Here is a 17299-nt window from a genome sequence, read left to right as displayed (position 1 = left end):
AGGGGGAGGGAAAGATTGAAAGGAGGGGGAGGGACGCCAGGGGAGGGGAGAAAAAGGGGAGGAACCTGAGAGAGGGAGGAGATCTAACTGCCCTTCCAGCTTGCGTCACTGCCTCAGAGAGAGGAGAGCGAGCTGGGGAGAGCGAGGCAGTTCGGAGGGAAGGACCGGTGCGAGTCAGGCGGCCCTTGAGGCTCCGCTCGCCCACCTTCCACTCTTCTCTCTCTCTCTCTCCCTCTCTCTCCCTCTCTTTCCTTGCCACTTTTTTCCTCTCCGAAATCTCCCATTCAGCCAAAGGAAGGAGGTAAGGGAACCAAACCCCGCCTCCAAAAAAATAATTAAAAAAAAATTTTACAGTCGGGACCGAGTGGTGGCCGGCTGGCTATGGAGCTGCTGTGCTGCGAGGTGGATCCGGTCCGCAGGGCCGTGCCGGACCGCAACCTGCTGGAAGACCGCGTCCTGCAGAACCTGTTGACCATCGAGGAGCGCTACCTCCCGCAGTGTTCCTATTTCAAGTGCGTGCAGAAGGACATCCAGCCGTATATGCGCAGGATGGTGGCCACCTGGATGCTAGAGGTAGGTGTGCGGGCGACGCTTTCAGGGAGAGGCAAGCCCAGCCGCTCCATCCCTATTACCCACACGCAGAGACCCTAAAACTGCGAGAGGACGACCCCTGCGCTGGCCTCCCCTCGGGGCTCGTGCGTGAAGGTAGCCCCGCACCCTTGAGCGAGACGCTAATTTCGCCCCTTGTTAGATTAACTAGTGGAGGAAACGTGGGTGAGACGAGGATGTCCCCCTCCCGAGCGGGGGGGGGGGGTGGCATCCCGCGCGCGTGTGCCTGCATGTGGCTTTCTCGTCTTCCCATCCCCACTTCTGACCTGTGGTGTAGAAGCAATCCCAGCTGCCTTCAGTGAGGCCCCAGAGGGGGTTGAGACCTATCAGTTCATACCAACATATAAAGACCCCCTACTCCCAAGGTTGGGGCGAACCGTCTGAGTCTTATGACTCCGCGTTGGCACTTTGGCGGGAGGTGGGGGTGGGGGAGAAACAGGGAATTCAGGAGAGCCCCGGAAGTCACACTGAAAAAAATGTGCGTTTAGGGCAATCTGAAAGAACCGCTGCTTTAGCCTTGCGATCTCTTTGCCGGGTTGCCCACGTATGCACGGCTCTGGACCTGCCGTGGTTTCGCCATGTTGCTTTGCAAACTCCATTTACAAGGACTGGCAACATTCGCCGACTCCCCCACCCGCTCTCAGCACCCCATGATCCTGGGCACCCTCTTTCTGATCGTGCCCTCTTCCCCAGCCCTCAGTTCACCAAGGTTACTTACAGTTTTGTCTGCTTCTTCAGCGCGCAGATTTGGGTGGGGTAGGAAGCGGGGGAGGAGGTGTGTGTAGAGCGGACTAGGGGGCACCCCCAAATGAGAGGTCAGAGTCCTGCATGCCTCCTTGAGGGGGGTTCCCTGGTTTCGTCTCACCCAACCCCCAGCGGGGCACAGCCTTCCTAGCTACTGCCCTTGTGGGCCGCAGCCGAACACTCCTCAAGTTTCCCCACTGCGATCCAGAGCCCCTGGGGTGGCGATACCGACCTTACGATCACCCGAAACCTTTCTTCCAGGGAGCTTGGAGCCTCTCTGGGATTTTCAGGCCCACAGAGCGTTTCTAGGATTTTTCCTCGATTTTTAATTATTTTTTTGAAGCTGTCCCTCCTGCTCCGACTCCAACTGCGGCGGCTGAGGCGCGCTTCCTCCTCCTCCCTCCCCCTCTCTCCTCCACCCACCCACCAAACAGCGGCCCCTGGGCCGTCCAGACCACCCTGAACATTTTTTTCAATTGTCGGGAATGGTAGATTAGGATCTGGGGATCCGAATGAGACCAAGAAATAGGCTCTCCGAGCTCCCAGAATATTTTTATTGATTTTTTGAAAAGATGACGAAATCCAAAAAAGAGAGTGAGTGAGTGAGTGTGCTGAGAAGTGAGCCAGAGGGAGCGGCAGGCGGCAGGCGGCTCCGGGCTTTGCCTTGGGGTTTGAAGAGGCTTTCGTTCATCACCGTTTTCAGCTTTGGGGGAGTACCGGAACCCCAAGGGCTCTTCGGATATACCCCCCAGTGTTCTCACCTCTATTCTTAACTATCCTTTCTACACCCCCCCCCACACACACAAATTAAATATTTTTGTTGCCACGGATTATGCTTTTTTTTTCTTTCCCTCTGTTTCTGATACTATTTTTTCACTGTCCCCTCGAACCCTACCCGACTCTGATTGCAGGTCTGTGAGGAGCAGAAGTGTGAAGAAGAGGTCTTTCCTCTGGCCATGAACTACCTGGACCGCTTCTTGGCTGGAGTCCCAACCCCTAAGACCCATCTTCAGCTCCTGGGCGCCGTGTGCATGTTCCTAGCCTCCAAGCTGAAGGAAACCATCCCGCTGACCGCGGAAAAGCTGTGCATTTACACCGACAACTCCGTGAAGCCCCAGGAGCTGCTGGTAAAGCCGCCCTCCCTGCTCCTGACTCTGCCCTCCCCCATCACACTAAGGTCGCCACACTAACCAAGACTGTCCTTTAGTAAGAGACAGCTAGCCTTCCTATGTGAGGGAGTGAGCAAAGCTCTCTCAGTACCTCATGGAAATCCATGAGTGTGGAATTCTGTTGTGAGTGTTGGGGGGGGGGGAATAGAATATTTTAGTTAATGTTTTAATTAAGGTTCAGATTTCCACTGACGCCTGAGAACACAGTCTTCCCTAGACCCTGGAGGTGTAACAGGTAATGTCTTAAAGACCAATAAAGTCTCATGGACGAACATAGGAGCTGATCACTTAAGCACCAACAAAGCACTAAGTATGAACATATCAACTTTTATGCAAAAATCAACATCTGGCTTCCTATCGGTGGGATCTGAAGCATGAGATTTTAGCTCCAAGAGGCACAGTGACCTGGATACAGCCCCCAGGGGGTCCAACCATCTACCTTTTTTTTTTTTTTCCTCATGCACTTTCCCTTCATGTTACCACCACACACTGAAGATTCTGCAGCTGTCTTCTGCAGTTTCTGGGGCCCACCCTGAGTGGTTTGCACACCTTCTCTCTTACACTGGTGGAAGAAGACCACCCCCTCTATCGACTCCCTCCCCCTTGCTGCCATGGCCTGGGCCTGCATAATCTACTGGGCAAAGACTGGCTTCTTGAACGGAGCCCTTTGTGAGGAGCCGTCCTTTCTGGGCCTGTGCTGCCACCTAGTGGCAGACATGTGCAAGGCTGGGGGAGGAATTGCAGAGAATGCAAAGAGGGGCCTGAATGACTTCACCTTTGAACCACTGCCAGATTTGAGCTGCTTCTGGTTTGGTCCGAGAGGCCCCTAAAGGTGCTTTCTTCTGGAAGATCTGCTTCTTTCAATAATGGTGCCAGAGGACGAGTTTGTGCTCACATTGCCCTGGAAGAAAGAAGGGCTTGGGATTCAAGCCATTTCTGATTTTTGCGTAGTTAAGGAAGTTTTTTATCCTAACTTTCTGCAAAAAGCCCAGGCAGACTTGAAAGCTTGGGGCGGGGGAGGGGGGGAGATTAGAATTGGAAAATATCTTGTTTTTCTCAAAAAACATGAAAAAGAATCTTCCATGTGGCTGGTGGGCTGGAGGATTGGAGGTATTTTCCAAGGCACCCTAATTTTTCTAGGACCCGAGAAGCTAACCCAATTCTCCAAATAAAGTGTGCCAGCCTTCTACCTCTCATCCAGAAATTAAGCACCCTTGAAGGACCTTCCTATCTTACATGTGAAGGGAGCTTGCTAGAGACACACTGGGTTCAGCCAGTCCCCAAGCTTAGCAGATGGCACCAGGTGACCTGAAGAGTCAGTCACTGCCAGGCAGTAGTAGCATCCTGCACTTTTGAAGCCTACTGATTGGCTGGGATAGTTTCCTTTTAAATGCACTCCCCCTCCCCCAACAAAAACAAAATGAATGAAAATTGGGACCTTTACATAATTCAAGCTAGCCTCAAACCTTTTGCCTTAAAGAGGTAAATCCCAGACATGCACCTCCAGGTGTGCACCTCCTTAGGGTATTATTTTATTTAGTCCAGTTCATTTGAACATAATTTCCCATGTTTATGTCACAAAAGGAGAGATACAAGGTAGCCCTTGTGGGGCTTCTAGTGGGGTCCGGTGGAACCCCATAGAAGAGAGAGTTACAGCTGAAGAGTGTTAGGACCCTGTTTAAGCACCTCTGCCTTGCCCCCAAATCACTGTCTGCAAAATGAGGTCGCAGCGTGACCACCTTGGGCCCTTTAGCCTTGAAGACAAAGGCCGGTGAAGATTTAGGTGAGAGGGCGAGTGTCATATCCCCAAGACTTCTGCATAGTGTGTCAAAGGGGAAAGTGTTGGCGGCAGAGAGGGAAAATGATACTTTCCCCCACAAGTAAAGGCCAGCGAATTGGCTGCCAAGGAGTTGGGCCACAGAAGCTTCTGTCATTCTGCATCTGTAAGCATCATGTTTCTCATGAGGATAAAGAGACCGCTAGTGTTCTGATAGAGACATGGCCAATAAGTTCTCGCCACGGCACCACAATGACCTTGGCTGGATCTTACTGCGGACCCAGCTTTCTGAGTGTGCAGGCAAGAGTGTTTTGTGGAAGTCGGGTGGGGGTCGGGTAGGAAGAACACTAGAGTGAAGCCTGGTTTTGGCAGTAGCTACCTGGCCTCTCATTATTTTCAAAGCAGGAGGGGCACAGGGACAAATGAGGCTCCCCTTATGATTGTGATCCTGCAGTGGAGCCTTAATGAACATCCTTAAAGCTGGTCTGGAACCCAGGCCCCAGCCCAGACCTGGAGTCCCGCCTATAGATTCTTAGTGCTCTGCCCTCTTCCACCCTTTGCAGGAGTGGGAACTGGTGGTGCTGGGTAAGCTGAAGTGGAACCTGGCTGCAGTCACCCCTCACGACTTCATTGAGCACATCCTACGCAAGCTGCCCCAGCAAAAAGAGAAGCTGTCCCTGATCCGAAAGCATGCACAGACCTTCATCGCTCTGTGTGCCACCGGTGAGGGGTTCACGGGGCTTGCAGTCAGGGCTGTGGGAGGTGTTGTTGGGTGTCTAGGCAGATGGGCCTGAGTGAGCCAGCCTGGAGCCTCAGCTGTGGCTTGCTCAGGCTTTATTGGAACTAGAGTGTTTTCTCTCTCTGCTTCACTCGTAAATGCTTTACGGGGGCAGGTATGTTAAGGGAAAAAAAGGAGTCAGTGCCTGCTAAAATATTGTTTATGATGTTGAAAGTGCTCTTTGAGGATTATAGCTACTGCTCACGGTTGTGTTTCAATCTTCAATCTTTTGAGGAAAAGGACTGCTTGGAGATAAGCCCAAAGGGAATTTAAGGAAGGTGGGGGAAAATACAGGTGAAAGGACCAACGACAAGATAAATATGCAGCCCGCCCTGATAAGGGGAAGGAATTCTTTCTCAGTGGCGCTCATTTATTGCCTTCTTACTGTTCCCCTGTTGATGAGGGAGTGAACCTTTGAGCAAAGATCTGTTTTTCTGAGCTCTGGAAAGGATTTTGATACATAGCTGTTATTGGCCCCACAGTTGGGTAGACGACCCTAGAACAGCATTTCTCAATCTGTGGGTCAAGACCCCACAGGGCTTACATATCAGATATCCTGCACATCATATATCTACATTAGGAATCATAAAGTGGCAAAATTACAGTTATGAAGTAGCAGCGATGGAATGATTTTATGGTGGGGGGGGGTCACCAAGATATGAGGAACTGTATTAAAGGGTCACAGCATTAGGAAGGGTGAGAAGCCCTGCCCTAGAACCTTGGACTCTAGGGGCCAAGTGTCAAAAGTTCATCTCCTCGGGGTTAGCAGGTAAAGAGAGAATTGACCATGAGTAGGGTGCAGCTCAGTTCACCAGGGTTTGTTGAACCTTGTAGGTGTGATGGGGAGTGGGGGTGGAGTGTAACACTTTAATTCCTTGCAACATTTAATTATGTGTTTGTATAGTTGACCGTCTAATGAACAATAGGGCCTGTGCTTTGTTCGAAGTTCAGAGGTCAGACAGGCTTTGTTACTTCCCACTGAGTGACCTAGCTCGGGCTGTTTGACCTCTCTGAAGTTCATCTGGGATCTACAAAACAAGCCTTTGGATACATCATCCCCTAGCCTTGGCAGAATGGGTAGGAAAACTAATTCACAGGTGCACCATGCCCGGTGCTTTCTGAGACGCGGGTGTAGTACCCATTGAACTTCTCCAGTTGAGGCGGGTGCAGCTTTTCCTGCTACTGGATACAGGCTCAGAGTGGCTTGTTGGATTCCACCTCCCTTTTTAGAGGTGTGGGCTTGCGTTTGTCCATGAGGGCGTGCGTACACAGGTTACCCGTTGCTGGTTTGCTTTGGTCTGGCAGCCCTTGGGGGCCTGCATCAGGCCTTGTGGCACACTTGTGTCCCAGCTCCTTTGTGGAGTCTCCTGCTGTTGCTACAGTCAGAGAAGATGATGGGCACAAGAAGCCCCAGTCTTTGCTACCCTTTGGACAGCACTTTCCCTCGGCTTTCCGCTCTTCTCTTGCCGACTGGCCTGGCCTCTAGAGGTCAGTCCCACATTGACCTAGGAACTGTCCTTTTCCTCTTGCAGTGATTCAGTGTGGGGGAAGAGTCAGCCAGCCTTTTCTCTCTGGCCCTAGGACACCTAACCCCCTGGACCCATAAATTCCGCCCCCCGGACCTCTAGCTGCCAGTGGCCAGAACCCTGCTTTGACCTTGTCTTTTTGACCAACAGGTCTTTGGGGGGGGTCCCGATCTCTACTTCTTCCTCCCTGATCTTACAGTGGGGTGGGGGTGGGGTGAGAGGTGGGATTGCCCAGGCTTGGATAGATTCCTCCAGTTCTGTATAGACTACAGGTCTGTTCTCTATTCTTGGGGATCCCATCCCCCATTCTTGGCCATCTTGTCCAGATCCTTGGGACAGCTGCCAACTTTGGGACCAAAATAGGGAGCCAGGGATTCAGTGACTGAGGGCAGAGGCCCGCTGGGAGGTGGGGGCAGTCAGGAAGATGGGCCTGTTGGGGGCCTTGACCTAGCTTTAGCCAAGGAGTGGGAAGGAAAGGGGAGAGTGTACCTCCAATCGGGTTAGAACCATGTGCCAAGTACTACTCTTGAGGCATGGACTGATGAAAGTGGAGGAGGGGCTCAGGCCTCCTGGGCCTGGAAAGGGTGGGCCTGACTCGTGTCTCTCCTGGTCTGCACTTGGGGTCACTGCAAGTGAATAAATTTTGGAACCCTGCTGGTATGTGGGTGTGGAGGGGCACTGGAGGGGGGTGTTGGGGCAAGCAGGCAGACAGTAGGCTGGACAGCCTAAACATCAAGGTCTTCTGTTCTTGAGGACCTGAGCTTTTAGGGCCACACCCTTGAATAGTGGCTCAGAGTGGCTCAAGGACCAAAGAAGGGAGGGTCCTTGCCCTTTCAGCCCAAGCTGGTGCTCCTGTGTGTCCTATTACCTCACACCCTCAGTCTCTTAACTCCAGTCCTGAATATTCCACCCTGGGCCTGAGGGTGGCCCAGGATTTTGAGGGTTTGCAAAGGCATGGGAAGGAGGCAGCCCCTGAAGAGATAGTAGGTAGCCAGCCCTGGGGAGATGTTGCTAGTTTAAGGGAAAAGCCAATTGTGAAAGAGCTGGCAGTCCCTCTGAGGGGGAGTGCTGAGCATATGTGTGTGTGAAAGGGGAAGAGGGCGTGGGCAGTCCAGGGGCCTAGGGAGGGAAGAGCGTGGCGGTCGGTCTTCGTTTATGGGGCTCTGGGGTAAGGTTGGTGGCAGGGCATAGAGGTGCCTCTCCTTCCCCATACAGTGGCATCTGGGAGAGAGGCGATTTGAGATCGCCTGGAGCTGCTCTCCTAGCTGGCCTTGGTGGTGGAGGAATGAAGGTGGGGTGAGCGTGTCACTCCAGTTCTTGCCCAGAACGTGTGGTCTGGGAGAAGGCAGAAGTGGACTTCTCTCTCCTGAGGGGCTACAGGTCAGCAAACAGGGCAAGAAGGCCACCTGAGGTAACCAGGCGGCCACCATCAACCTTATCGTGCTTAGTGTGCGATGTCAATGGCGTTGAGTTTAAACTTGCTACAGATGCCCCACGCCTGCCTGGTTTTGCATTAGGAGTTTCACTGTGGCTGCTGTACTCAGCTGCCTGTGTAACCCTAAGGTTGAATCCTAGGGCACACTCAGTCTTCTCTTAAAGGTGTTCATTTGATTTCCAGACTCTGGTGGCCCTGAAAAGTCTGGGGACTTGACTCTTGTTCTAGAACGTAAGCCAAGCCTCTCTGCTGGCCAGGGAGGAAGAGCGAAACCCACATTTCCACCTGGGGCCTCTGAGCTGCCCCCAGAGGGCAGTCATGGGGCTGAGGGGAGGAAGTAACGTGTTGAGCTGAAGTTCTGTGACTGATACTCGCAATCTTGCTTTTCTCCAGCCACAGCCCCACCCCCCAAGCTAAATCACCATTAGTTATTTCCTTGAACCATAAGGACAGGTTGTGTTTTCTGGGGGTGTCAGATGTGTATGTGCTGAGTGACGTCATGGGTGTCCTTTGCTGGCCAGAGAGCACCCTAGGTCTGGCTCTTTAAACCTGCACCTCACCATAGGCTGAAGGCGAGCAGGAAGCAGAGACAACAGACAAGTTAGCTGAGTTTCCCCAGCCCCCTAGTGGAGAAGAAGAGTAAAGCATCCTCCAGGAGGCTTGTTAGCCCTACTCAGGCTCCTGCTTTTACTCAGTACTAAGCTCATTGGGCAGGACCCCAGCATCCCACTTTTTTTTTTAATTTATTTATTTTTATGTGTATGAGTACACTGTAGTTGTACAGATGGTCGCTTGCTCCGGCCCCTCTCGCTCCGGTGTAATACACTGTAGCTGTCTTCAGACACACCAGAAGAGGGCGTCAGATCTCATTAAGGGTGGTTGTGAGCCACCATGTGGTTGCTAGGATCCGAACTCAGGACTTCGGAAGAGCAGTCAGTGCTCTTACCCGCTGAGCCATCTTGACCAGCCCCAGCATCCCTTCTACACTTTTAAACCCTATCAGTGTAGAACAGTTTAGCCAGTGAAATCTCATTTTTTTTTTTTTTTTTTTTTAAAAAAGTGCAGGTTCCAAGTTGGCGGATATGGAGTGCTTCTCCCGGTCCTTGCGCAGACTCAGGAGCCACTCCAAACACCCGCTGCTTTTCTGGTGTCCTTGATATTTGGTACCACAAGGAGATGGCGGATGAATCTAGAGCCCAGGGGGTTGGCTTCTGGGCAAGAGCTCTTTCGTGTTTCCTTTCTGGTATGGAGGATGTAACTTTGAGGGGTTTTGGAAACCCAGACTGGATTGGGGTACCAAGGTCTCCTTAATCAGAACTCCAGCACCCCTAATGAGTAAGTGGCACTGAGCAGTCATCTGACACTTCGAGATTCCTGTCCCATGTACTGGGTCCTTTGCCTGTTCCCACCAGGAGGGAGGAGGTCAGGTCTGGGGCTGCTTATAGGAGCCTTGCTCCCAGGCTGTAGGTGAGCCCCACACCAGAATAAATGTGGACTACGTGGCGAATAGGGTGAGGACTAGGAGCAAGGGTGACTGAGCTCTGACATCTAAGGTTTACCCTGAGTCAGGTTCTATGCATGGGTTAATAACATGGGCTCTTGTAACTAATCCTCAGGATAGCACGGGCAAAAAAAAAAAAAAAAGGTAAATTAGCACGTTTGCTGTTGTTTTTCGAGACAGGGTTTCTCTGGGTAGCCCAGGCTGGCCTTGAACTCTGAGATCCATCTGCCCATGCTTTCTGAGTGCCGCCACCATCCAGCAAATTAGTATCCTTTTTGTAGGCCAAAAAGGTTTCTTTCAAAGATACTTATATAGTATATACGAAACTAGTCACAACATACCAAACTAGTATGTATTGCTGTGTAGTAATCCATACTTCTTGAGAGCACCAGTTTTTCCACCAGGGAAAGGATAGTTGTGTATACTAGAGTATGGTATAAAGAGCCAGTCAGACTCTGCCCAAGAAGGACTTCTCTGTACTTTGTTAGGGAAAGGGAAGAGGTAAAGACCCCCTCCCTGGTCTTATACCTGCATCCCAGGTCAGGCCGCATCCCCCTTCTGGCTCCACATGCTAACCCTGAGTTGCTTTTGTTAGCAGTGTGACTGCCCAGTTCTTCAGGAATGATGGGTCTACCCTCAGCACAAGGGAGAGAACATTGAGGGCACTTCAGTACGCTGTCACTGACGGGTGCTCTCTCACCCAGGGCCTCTGAGAGTCCCGGGCCATGGGCTGGCTACCTCCTCTATACGACGAATGCCACAAGTGGCAGCTAATGAGGCTATTGGATAGAGAAAGTGTCCTGTAGCCCATATGGGGGAGACCTATAGCAGAGCAAGAGCCAGGGAGGGAGGGTGGTTCCATCACATCAGCCAAGATAGAGAAGACCCAGGCGGGGGTCAGCGGCCAGCAGGAGTTGAGTGAAAACCCATAATATATGGCCCTCCAGGTGAAAATGGTGAGTGGTGAAAGGAAGAAGGCCAAGGAGAGAGACAGACAGATTGAGCCTAGGTGGGAGGAGAAGTGTATGTGGTTCACCGATTCGTGGAGTGTCTAAGAACAGTAGCGCCCCAATGCCGCGACACTGGCTCTCTGCTGCAAACGCTTCTCTGTGATGATGCACTGCTATAAGAGGGCATTGCCTTAAGAGAAGGGAAGAATCCAGGTTGCTCCGAGCATGGCATGCACACCCCAGGATTCTCATTATGAGCTGAAGTGTGACTCATGTGTCCCTCTGTGCTCTGCCTTCAGTCTCCACTGGACTTCTTGGTGCCTTGATACAACCAGAGATCATTCACTGGGAAGTGAATGATCCCTTTTTGATCCCTTCCCAGTGAATGATCCCATTTCGCAGCTGCCACTAGAGGATGACACTGTCACCACTTTAATCTGTGAGCCCAAGGCAGGGGCAAAGACAAGCTCAACTTGACAATTCCCAGGTTTCCTTCCACCCATAGCATCACCCTCCATGGTGGCTTTGTGTGTTAAACAGATAACGCATGCAGCGCATGCATGATAGCAGTTGGCAGGGCCAGGCCGCCTTGACAGGATTCGCCTCTGCGTTGAAACCAACAGTTATTGGATCATATAGTTACACAGCCCCTTAGAGAATCACTCAGTGGCGAATGAGTTTAGGGTCCCAGGTTGCCCCTACTATTTAAAGTGAATCCCCTGTCTTAACTCTTAGAAAAAGACAAGTGTGATTAGAATTTTTTTTTTATTTAATTATGTGAGTACACTGTTGCTATCTTTAGACACACCAGAAGAGGGCACCAGATTCCATTACAGATGGCTGTGAGCCACCATGTGGTTGCTGGGAATTGAACTCAGGACCTCTGGAAGAAGAGTCAATGCTCTTAACCGCTGAGCTATCTCTCCAGCCCCGTGTGATTAGAATTTAATCGTTAGTCTTTAGTGTTTGAGGAAAGTCCTGTCCTCTGCCCTAATATTCTGAAGATCCTTAACACAGGGTTAGACAGTGAGAACCAGGAGAAACAAACCAACCCACCTTATTCTGCTTCTGTATTTAGCTAACATACACACACGCACATGTATGTATGTATGTATGCATGTATACCATATGTCTGATGCCTGTGGAAGTCAGAAGGAGGATCCCTTGAGATTGGAGTTACAGACAGTTCATGTGGGTGCTGAAAACCAAACCTGGGTCCTCTGAGGGTGTAATAAGTACTCTTAGCCACTAGCCAATGGCCCAGCCCTTCAGTAGGGTTTCTTTATGCCTAGCCAGAGACTAAGGCAAGATCCTATTGAGAATATCATACTTCATAAAATTTCTCATGATTTCCCCCATCTCCTTGTACTTTGTCCTCCCTCCTTCAAGCACTGAAAGCCATAGTTATCCTACCTGTCGGACAGATGGACCGCCGACTTGTACAATTGTATGCTTCTTTGATTCTTCCTCCACCACCCATGGAAGATACCATGTATTAATTATCTCACTGGTCCTGCCAGAATAAGAGAGAGAGAGAGAGAGAGAGAGAGAGAGAGAGAGCTAGGTGGTGGTGGTGCACGCCTTTAACCTCAGCACTTGGGAGGCAGAGGCAGGTTGATTTCTGAGTTCAAGGCCAGCCTGCTCTACAGAGTGAGTTCCAGGATAGCCAGGGCTAAACAGAAAAACTCTTGTCTCAGAAAAAAAAAAAAAAAGTAAAACAAATAAATAAAAAATAAAAGTTCCAGGCATGTGTTGACTTCTTGAACAGTTGTAAGGCACAGAGTACCTGGGACTCAGAGCCTGGGTGTCTTGCTGTGTATTCAGATAAGCGCCCTTTCTCCTGCCTCTGTCTCTTTGAGAATATCCACAGTTGACAAATCAACAAAGGGCTTCCTGTGGAAGAAGGAGTTGAGGGAGACGGTGGCTGTGGATCCAGGAATCCTAGGGTAGCAGGTCCGCACCTTCTGACTTCTGAGCATCTGCTGCCGGCTGGCAAGCACTGGGCCCCGTTTTCCTTTGGTACCTGACTTTCAGACTCTGCTTTTCAGACTTCAAGTTTGCCATGTACCCGCCGTCGATGATCGCAACTGGAAGTGTGGGAGCAGCCATCTGTGGGCTTCAGCAGGATGACGAAGTGAATCCACTCACGTGTGATGCCCTGACTGAACTGCTGGCCAAGATCACCCACACTGATGTGGTAGGTACCTGCCCCTCTGCCTGAGCCCCCTTAGCTGAAACCAGATGTCTCTCCTCAAGTTCCAGGAAAGATGGTTGGTTTATGGTGGTGGCTCAAAGTCTCTTTGTTTTCTTGGTGTCTTGTCTTTAAAGGTCAAACTCCAGAAGCGTTGATGCCTGCCCTTGAGGTGTGTGTGGAAGTGTGGATGTGTCACTGGGGGTTGGGCTTTCGGTATCCCAGGCAACCACTGTACCACTGAGTTACATCATCAGCCCTTAAGTTGTTTTTTTTTTAAGATTTATTCATTTTATGTATGTGAGTACACTGTTGCTATCTTCAGACACACCAGAAGAGGGCATGGGATCCCATCACAGATGGTTGTGAGCCACTGTGCGTGGTTGCTGGGAATTGAGCTCAGGACCTCTGGGAGAGTAGGCAGTGCTCTCATCTCTAGCCCTTCTTTAAATTTATTGAGAGATAGTCTCATAAAGTTGCCGGGGCTGGCCTTGAACTTGTGATCCTTCTGCCTCCACTTCTCTATAGCTGGGATTACAGGTGTGCACAATGACCGCCTGCTTCCTCTTACGGGTTTGAAAGCATGTGTGGACTTTAAACTACAGACAGTACCTCAATAGGCTGATGGGGGGGTTGCTGTCGACTGACTCTCCTCTGCAGTGTAGGGTTCATGTCCATTTATGTGCACGCTGTCAGGCCTCTGCTCTGCCATGGAGAGCGTCCAGGTCTGCTCCCTCCCCAATGAGGCACTAAAGCACAAAGAGGGGACAGCTAAAGCTGCCCAGTGGCTGTGGCAGAGGGAGCAGATTTGAGAGGTGGCCTTGTGAGTGATACCTCAACCTGTCAGCCTCCCCGACCCCGACCCCCATCCTGTCTCAGGCTTTCTTTCCGCTCAGAGTTTTGGTGGATGACAAAGCAAACAAAGGATGGGGTGCAGTAGAAATTCAGGAACTATTATTAGCTTTAGGCTTTTTCCATTCTGTGTGGAAGGCCCCGAGGCTGCTGCTGGCTGCCAGAATCCAGGGCTCTTCAACACAGAGGTTTTGAGATGGACCAGCATCTCACAGGGTCCTGATTTCATTGGCTGGGATGTAACAGTTGGAGAGGGTCCATCTGGGAGAACTCTCAGAGCTCAGACAGTTAACCTGCATCTTCCCCCACAAAGCAGCAGAGAGAGTGTGCAGCAGAGAGGCAGGACAGGTAATCACAGAGCCGGGACTCAAGCCTCTGAGCTCTGTCTCCAACCTAGAAACTTCACTGTGGCTCTTGGGAGCTTTGTATTTGGAAAAGGCATTCAGTTGAAAGGCCAAGCAGAGAGAGGAGCATTGTTGGCTCTTAGGGTCGTGGTGCTTCACCATGGAGAAGCTTGGGAATGCAGGAGACATTCACAAGACGCCCTCTGGATATTCAGGGGAATTGAGACTGCCCCGTGAGGGAATTTGCTGGGTTCAAGGGTCATGCCATGCAATGCACCGGCCTGTGGCTGGGGCCTCGCCGAGGTATGCTGAGCACAAGCTGTTTAAACTCTGGAAGCCCACGTCCACTGATCGGTTTACCTGTATATGGCCTTGACACTAGCTCAGAGAGGTGAAGGCCTTAACGGCCTTGAGAGAACTAGCCATGGGTTTTTCTCTGAACCAGGTTTTAAACGGAGCATTTTAAATGTTGGTGTCCAAATATATGCTTTTTAGCGAGGGCTCCAGGACAGGGATTGCGATGCTCCCCACCCCAGCACAGAATGCATTTCTAACTCTCCAAGTAGTGTGTGTGTGTGTGTGTGTGTGCGTGTGTGTGTGTGTGTAGGAGCTCAATCCCAGTCCTTGTTCACTTTTCCTAATAGATAGGATGCTAGCTAGTAACAAACAAGCCTTTTTTTTAAAAAAAAAAAAAAGATTTATTTTTATTTATATGAGTACACTGTAGCTATCTTTAGACATACACCAGAATGGGGGCACATAGTTTCTGGGAATTGAACTCAGGACTCTGGAAGAGCAGTCAGTGCTCTTAACTGCTGAGCCATCTCTCCAGCCCCCCAAACAAGCCTTTCTTCAACTTCTGAACACACATACACACATACATTCATACACACACACACACACACACACACACACACACACACATTACACACACATACACCCCCACACACACACACATAGACACACATAGAAACATACACATATACACAAAAACATACATATACACAGACACACATACATATACACACAGACACACACAGACACACACAATGCCCATGAAGGCAGTTTGACCCGCAGTTGTCACCCTACTTTCGATAGTTGTAGGCCTGCTCTGATTGGCCGACATCCCCACCAGGGCCCCACTCTTTGCTTTTCTCTCTCACCCCACTCCTCTTTACTGTTACATAGGGGCAGAAAAGAGAGAGCTCCCACAGAGGGGAAGCTCTCTCTCTCTGCCCTGATTTGCACGACTGCACACTGGCCTGCACTGTGCAGTCAGAGAACCCCGGTCTGCTGTCACACTGGGCTCAATACCAACGAGCAGCTCCGGTCTGGTTACAGCTATAGATTTGGTATTTTATTTCTTTTAACAAACTTTTGAATTACCTTTGTCTGTGTGTGTGTGTGTGTGTGTGTGTGTGTGTGTGTGTGTGTGTGTGTGGTACATGGCACAAGTTGCATGTGGAGGTCAGAAAACAACCTGCTATGGAAATTGTCTTTTCATCTACCATGTGGGTCCTGGAAACCCAACTTGGGTCAGCAAGCTTAGTTGTAGGCACCCTTACCCACTGAGCCATCTCACTGTCCCTGGCACCCCATTTCTACAAAGGACCAGTGCTTTGTCTTACTTTGGGGTGCAGGTCTATGCTTGAGCCTCACAAGGGACCCAAGGATAAACCTTACAGTGTCAAAATTCAAGCGTGGATGTAAGAACTAGTAAGACTGACTTCACTTGTCCAGGTATACAGCTGGTGCTTCAGAGTTGCACGCGTACAGCTGGCTCCCTGAAGCTCCCTCATTTGCTTCCTAGAATTGCTTTCAGGGGAAAGGATGGGTGGGCCTGCAGCTTCCCAGGTTCTGCATGGCCTCCCCTCCATCAAAGGCCAATTGGCCACCATTTAGAATGCGTTGCTCTTCAGAGGGAGAGGGGTTGACTTCACGACCTCTGCTCACTCAGCATTTTGTGATTGAAGAAGTGGCCTGTTCAAGTCACGCCCCCAACTCACTTCTGGAAGCTCTTAGAATGCCCAGTTGTTGCTACCTTACAGAGCAGAGATGGTTCCCAGACACCAGGATAGAAGCTGGCACGGGCAGACAGAGCATAGACAATAACTTAGTGATTAGTCAAGGAATGAGAAGTAAGGGCTAGAGACGGTTTGGTGATTTACAGCACCGACTACTCTTCCAGAGTGCCTGGGTATGATTCCCAGAACCTATGTGGCAGCTCACCATGCTCTGTACCTCACATATGTGGTGCACAGACACATATGCAGGCAAAATACTGATACACATAAAAACAGATTAGTTAAAATTCAATGAAGAAAAGTAAAGTGTGCAGGGTCCTCACAGATACTAGTGTGAGGCACTTTAAGTGAGACAGGGCGTGTCTCTAAATGAACTCATGATGCCTAATGCAAAATTTGAGCAGAGTAAAAATTTGCAAAATATATCCTTGGACTAAGAGAAACAAGATGTGGTATGTCCACGTGATGGGATATCATAGAGCCTTTCAAAGAAATGTCATCCTATAGACACTTACTTAGTATGCGGTTAAGCTTAAACACATTGTGCTAAGTGAAGTAAGCCAGACACAAAAGACAAGTCATAGGTGAAGCAGCAGGAAGGAAGGAAGGGAGGGAGGGAGGGAAGGATGGATGGACGGACGGACGGACGGAGGTGAATAGGAGGGTACACAGAGTTTCCAGTGCAGAAGGAGCATCCTAGTCATAGCATGTAGTGTGGATGTACATTGCACCAAAATGCACCAAAAATGGTCAATTTTATGTCATAGTATTTTTTTTTTTAAAGATTTATTATGTACAGTGTTCCGCTTACATGTACGCTTGCAGGCCAGAAGAGGGCACCAGATTTCATTATAGATGGTTATGAGCCACCATATGGTGGCTGGGAATTGAACTCAGGACCCCTGGAAGAGCAGCCAGCGCTCTTAACCTCTAAGGCATCTCTCCAGCCCCTATGTCATGGTATTTTATCAATATAAATATACCACACTCATACAGACCGTCCCTGTGAAATGCCAGTTAGTGTGTTGTTCTGTCCTGTGGAGATGTTAAACCAACCCCCAGGACCACATTTGCTCCCTTGTGACAAATAGAAGAAGCCAGGAACCACTGATAGCTGACTGCCGTTCCTGAGTTCCCTGTGTTCTTCACAGTCTTTCCAAAGCCACCGTGTTCTACTCTCCCGGATGGCCTGAGATCAAGGTTGAAAGTAGGTCCCCTGGACTCACCTGCCACAGCTAGATAACATTCCCCAGCTCACTGGCAGCCGAGAGATGGGACTGCAAGGACCCACGCGGCTCTGAGAAAGTGGGGCTTTGTTTTTCTATCTGGTTGCCAAAATAAATTAGACTGCTCCATTCCAAAGAGAAATCTGAGTGAGGAGCCTGACAGTTTACAGGGA

The 17299-nt window shown here is 50.3% G+C and overlaps 1 protein-coding gene across 1 annotated transcript in view; it reads left to right on the top strand.

Annotated features, from left to right (window-relative positions):
• The first annotated feature begins 96 nt into the window (after positions 1-96).
• Ccnd2 (cyclin D2) overlaps positions 97-17299 on the top strand; it is a 27004-nt gene continuing 9801 nt past the window's right edge. Inside the window, exons 1-4 of the mRNA XM_031383516.1 lie at positions 97-573; positions 2265-2480; positions 4863-5022; positions 12538-12686. Of these exons, the coding sequence (XP_031239376.1) occupies positions 382-573; positions 2265-2480; positions 4863-5022; positions 12538-12686 (717 nt within the window). The 5' untranslated portion in view covers positions 97-381. The remainder of the gene's footprint in view (positions 574-2264; positions 2481-4862; positions 5023-12537; positions 12687-17299) is intronic.

Source organism: Mastomys coucha, unplaced genomic scaffold, assembly GCF_008632895.1.
Source record: "Mastomys coucha isolate ucsf_1 unplaced genomic scaffold, UCSF_Mcou_1 pScaffold20, whole genome shotgun sequence".
NCBI lineage: Eukaryota > Metazoa > Chordata > Mammalia > Rodentia > Muridae > Mastomys > Mastomys coucha.
Note: the sequence above shows the minus strand (reverse complement) of the source record. Positions and strands in the feature narration are given on the sequence as shown.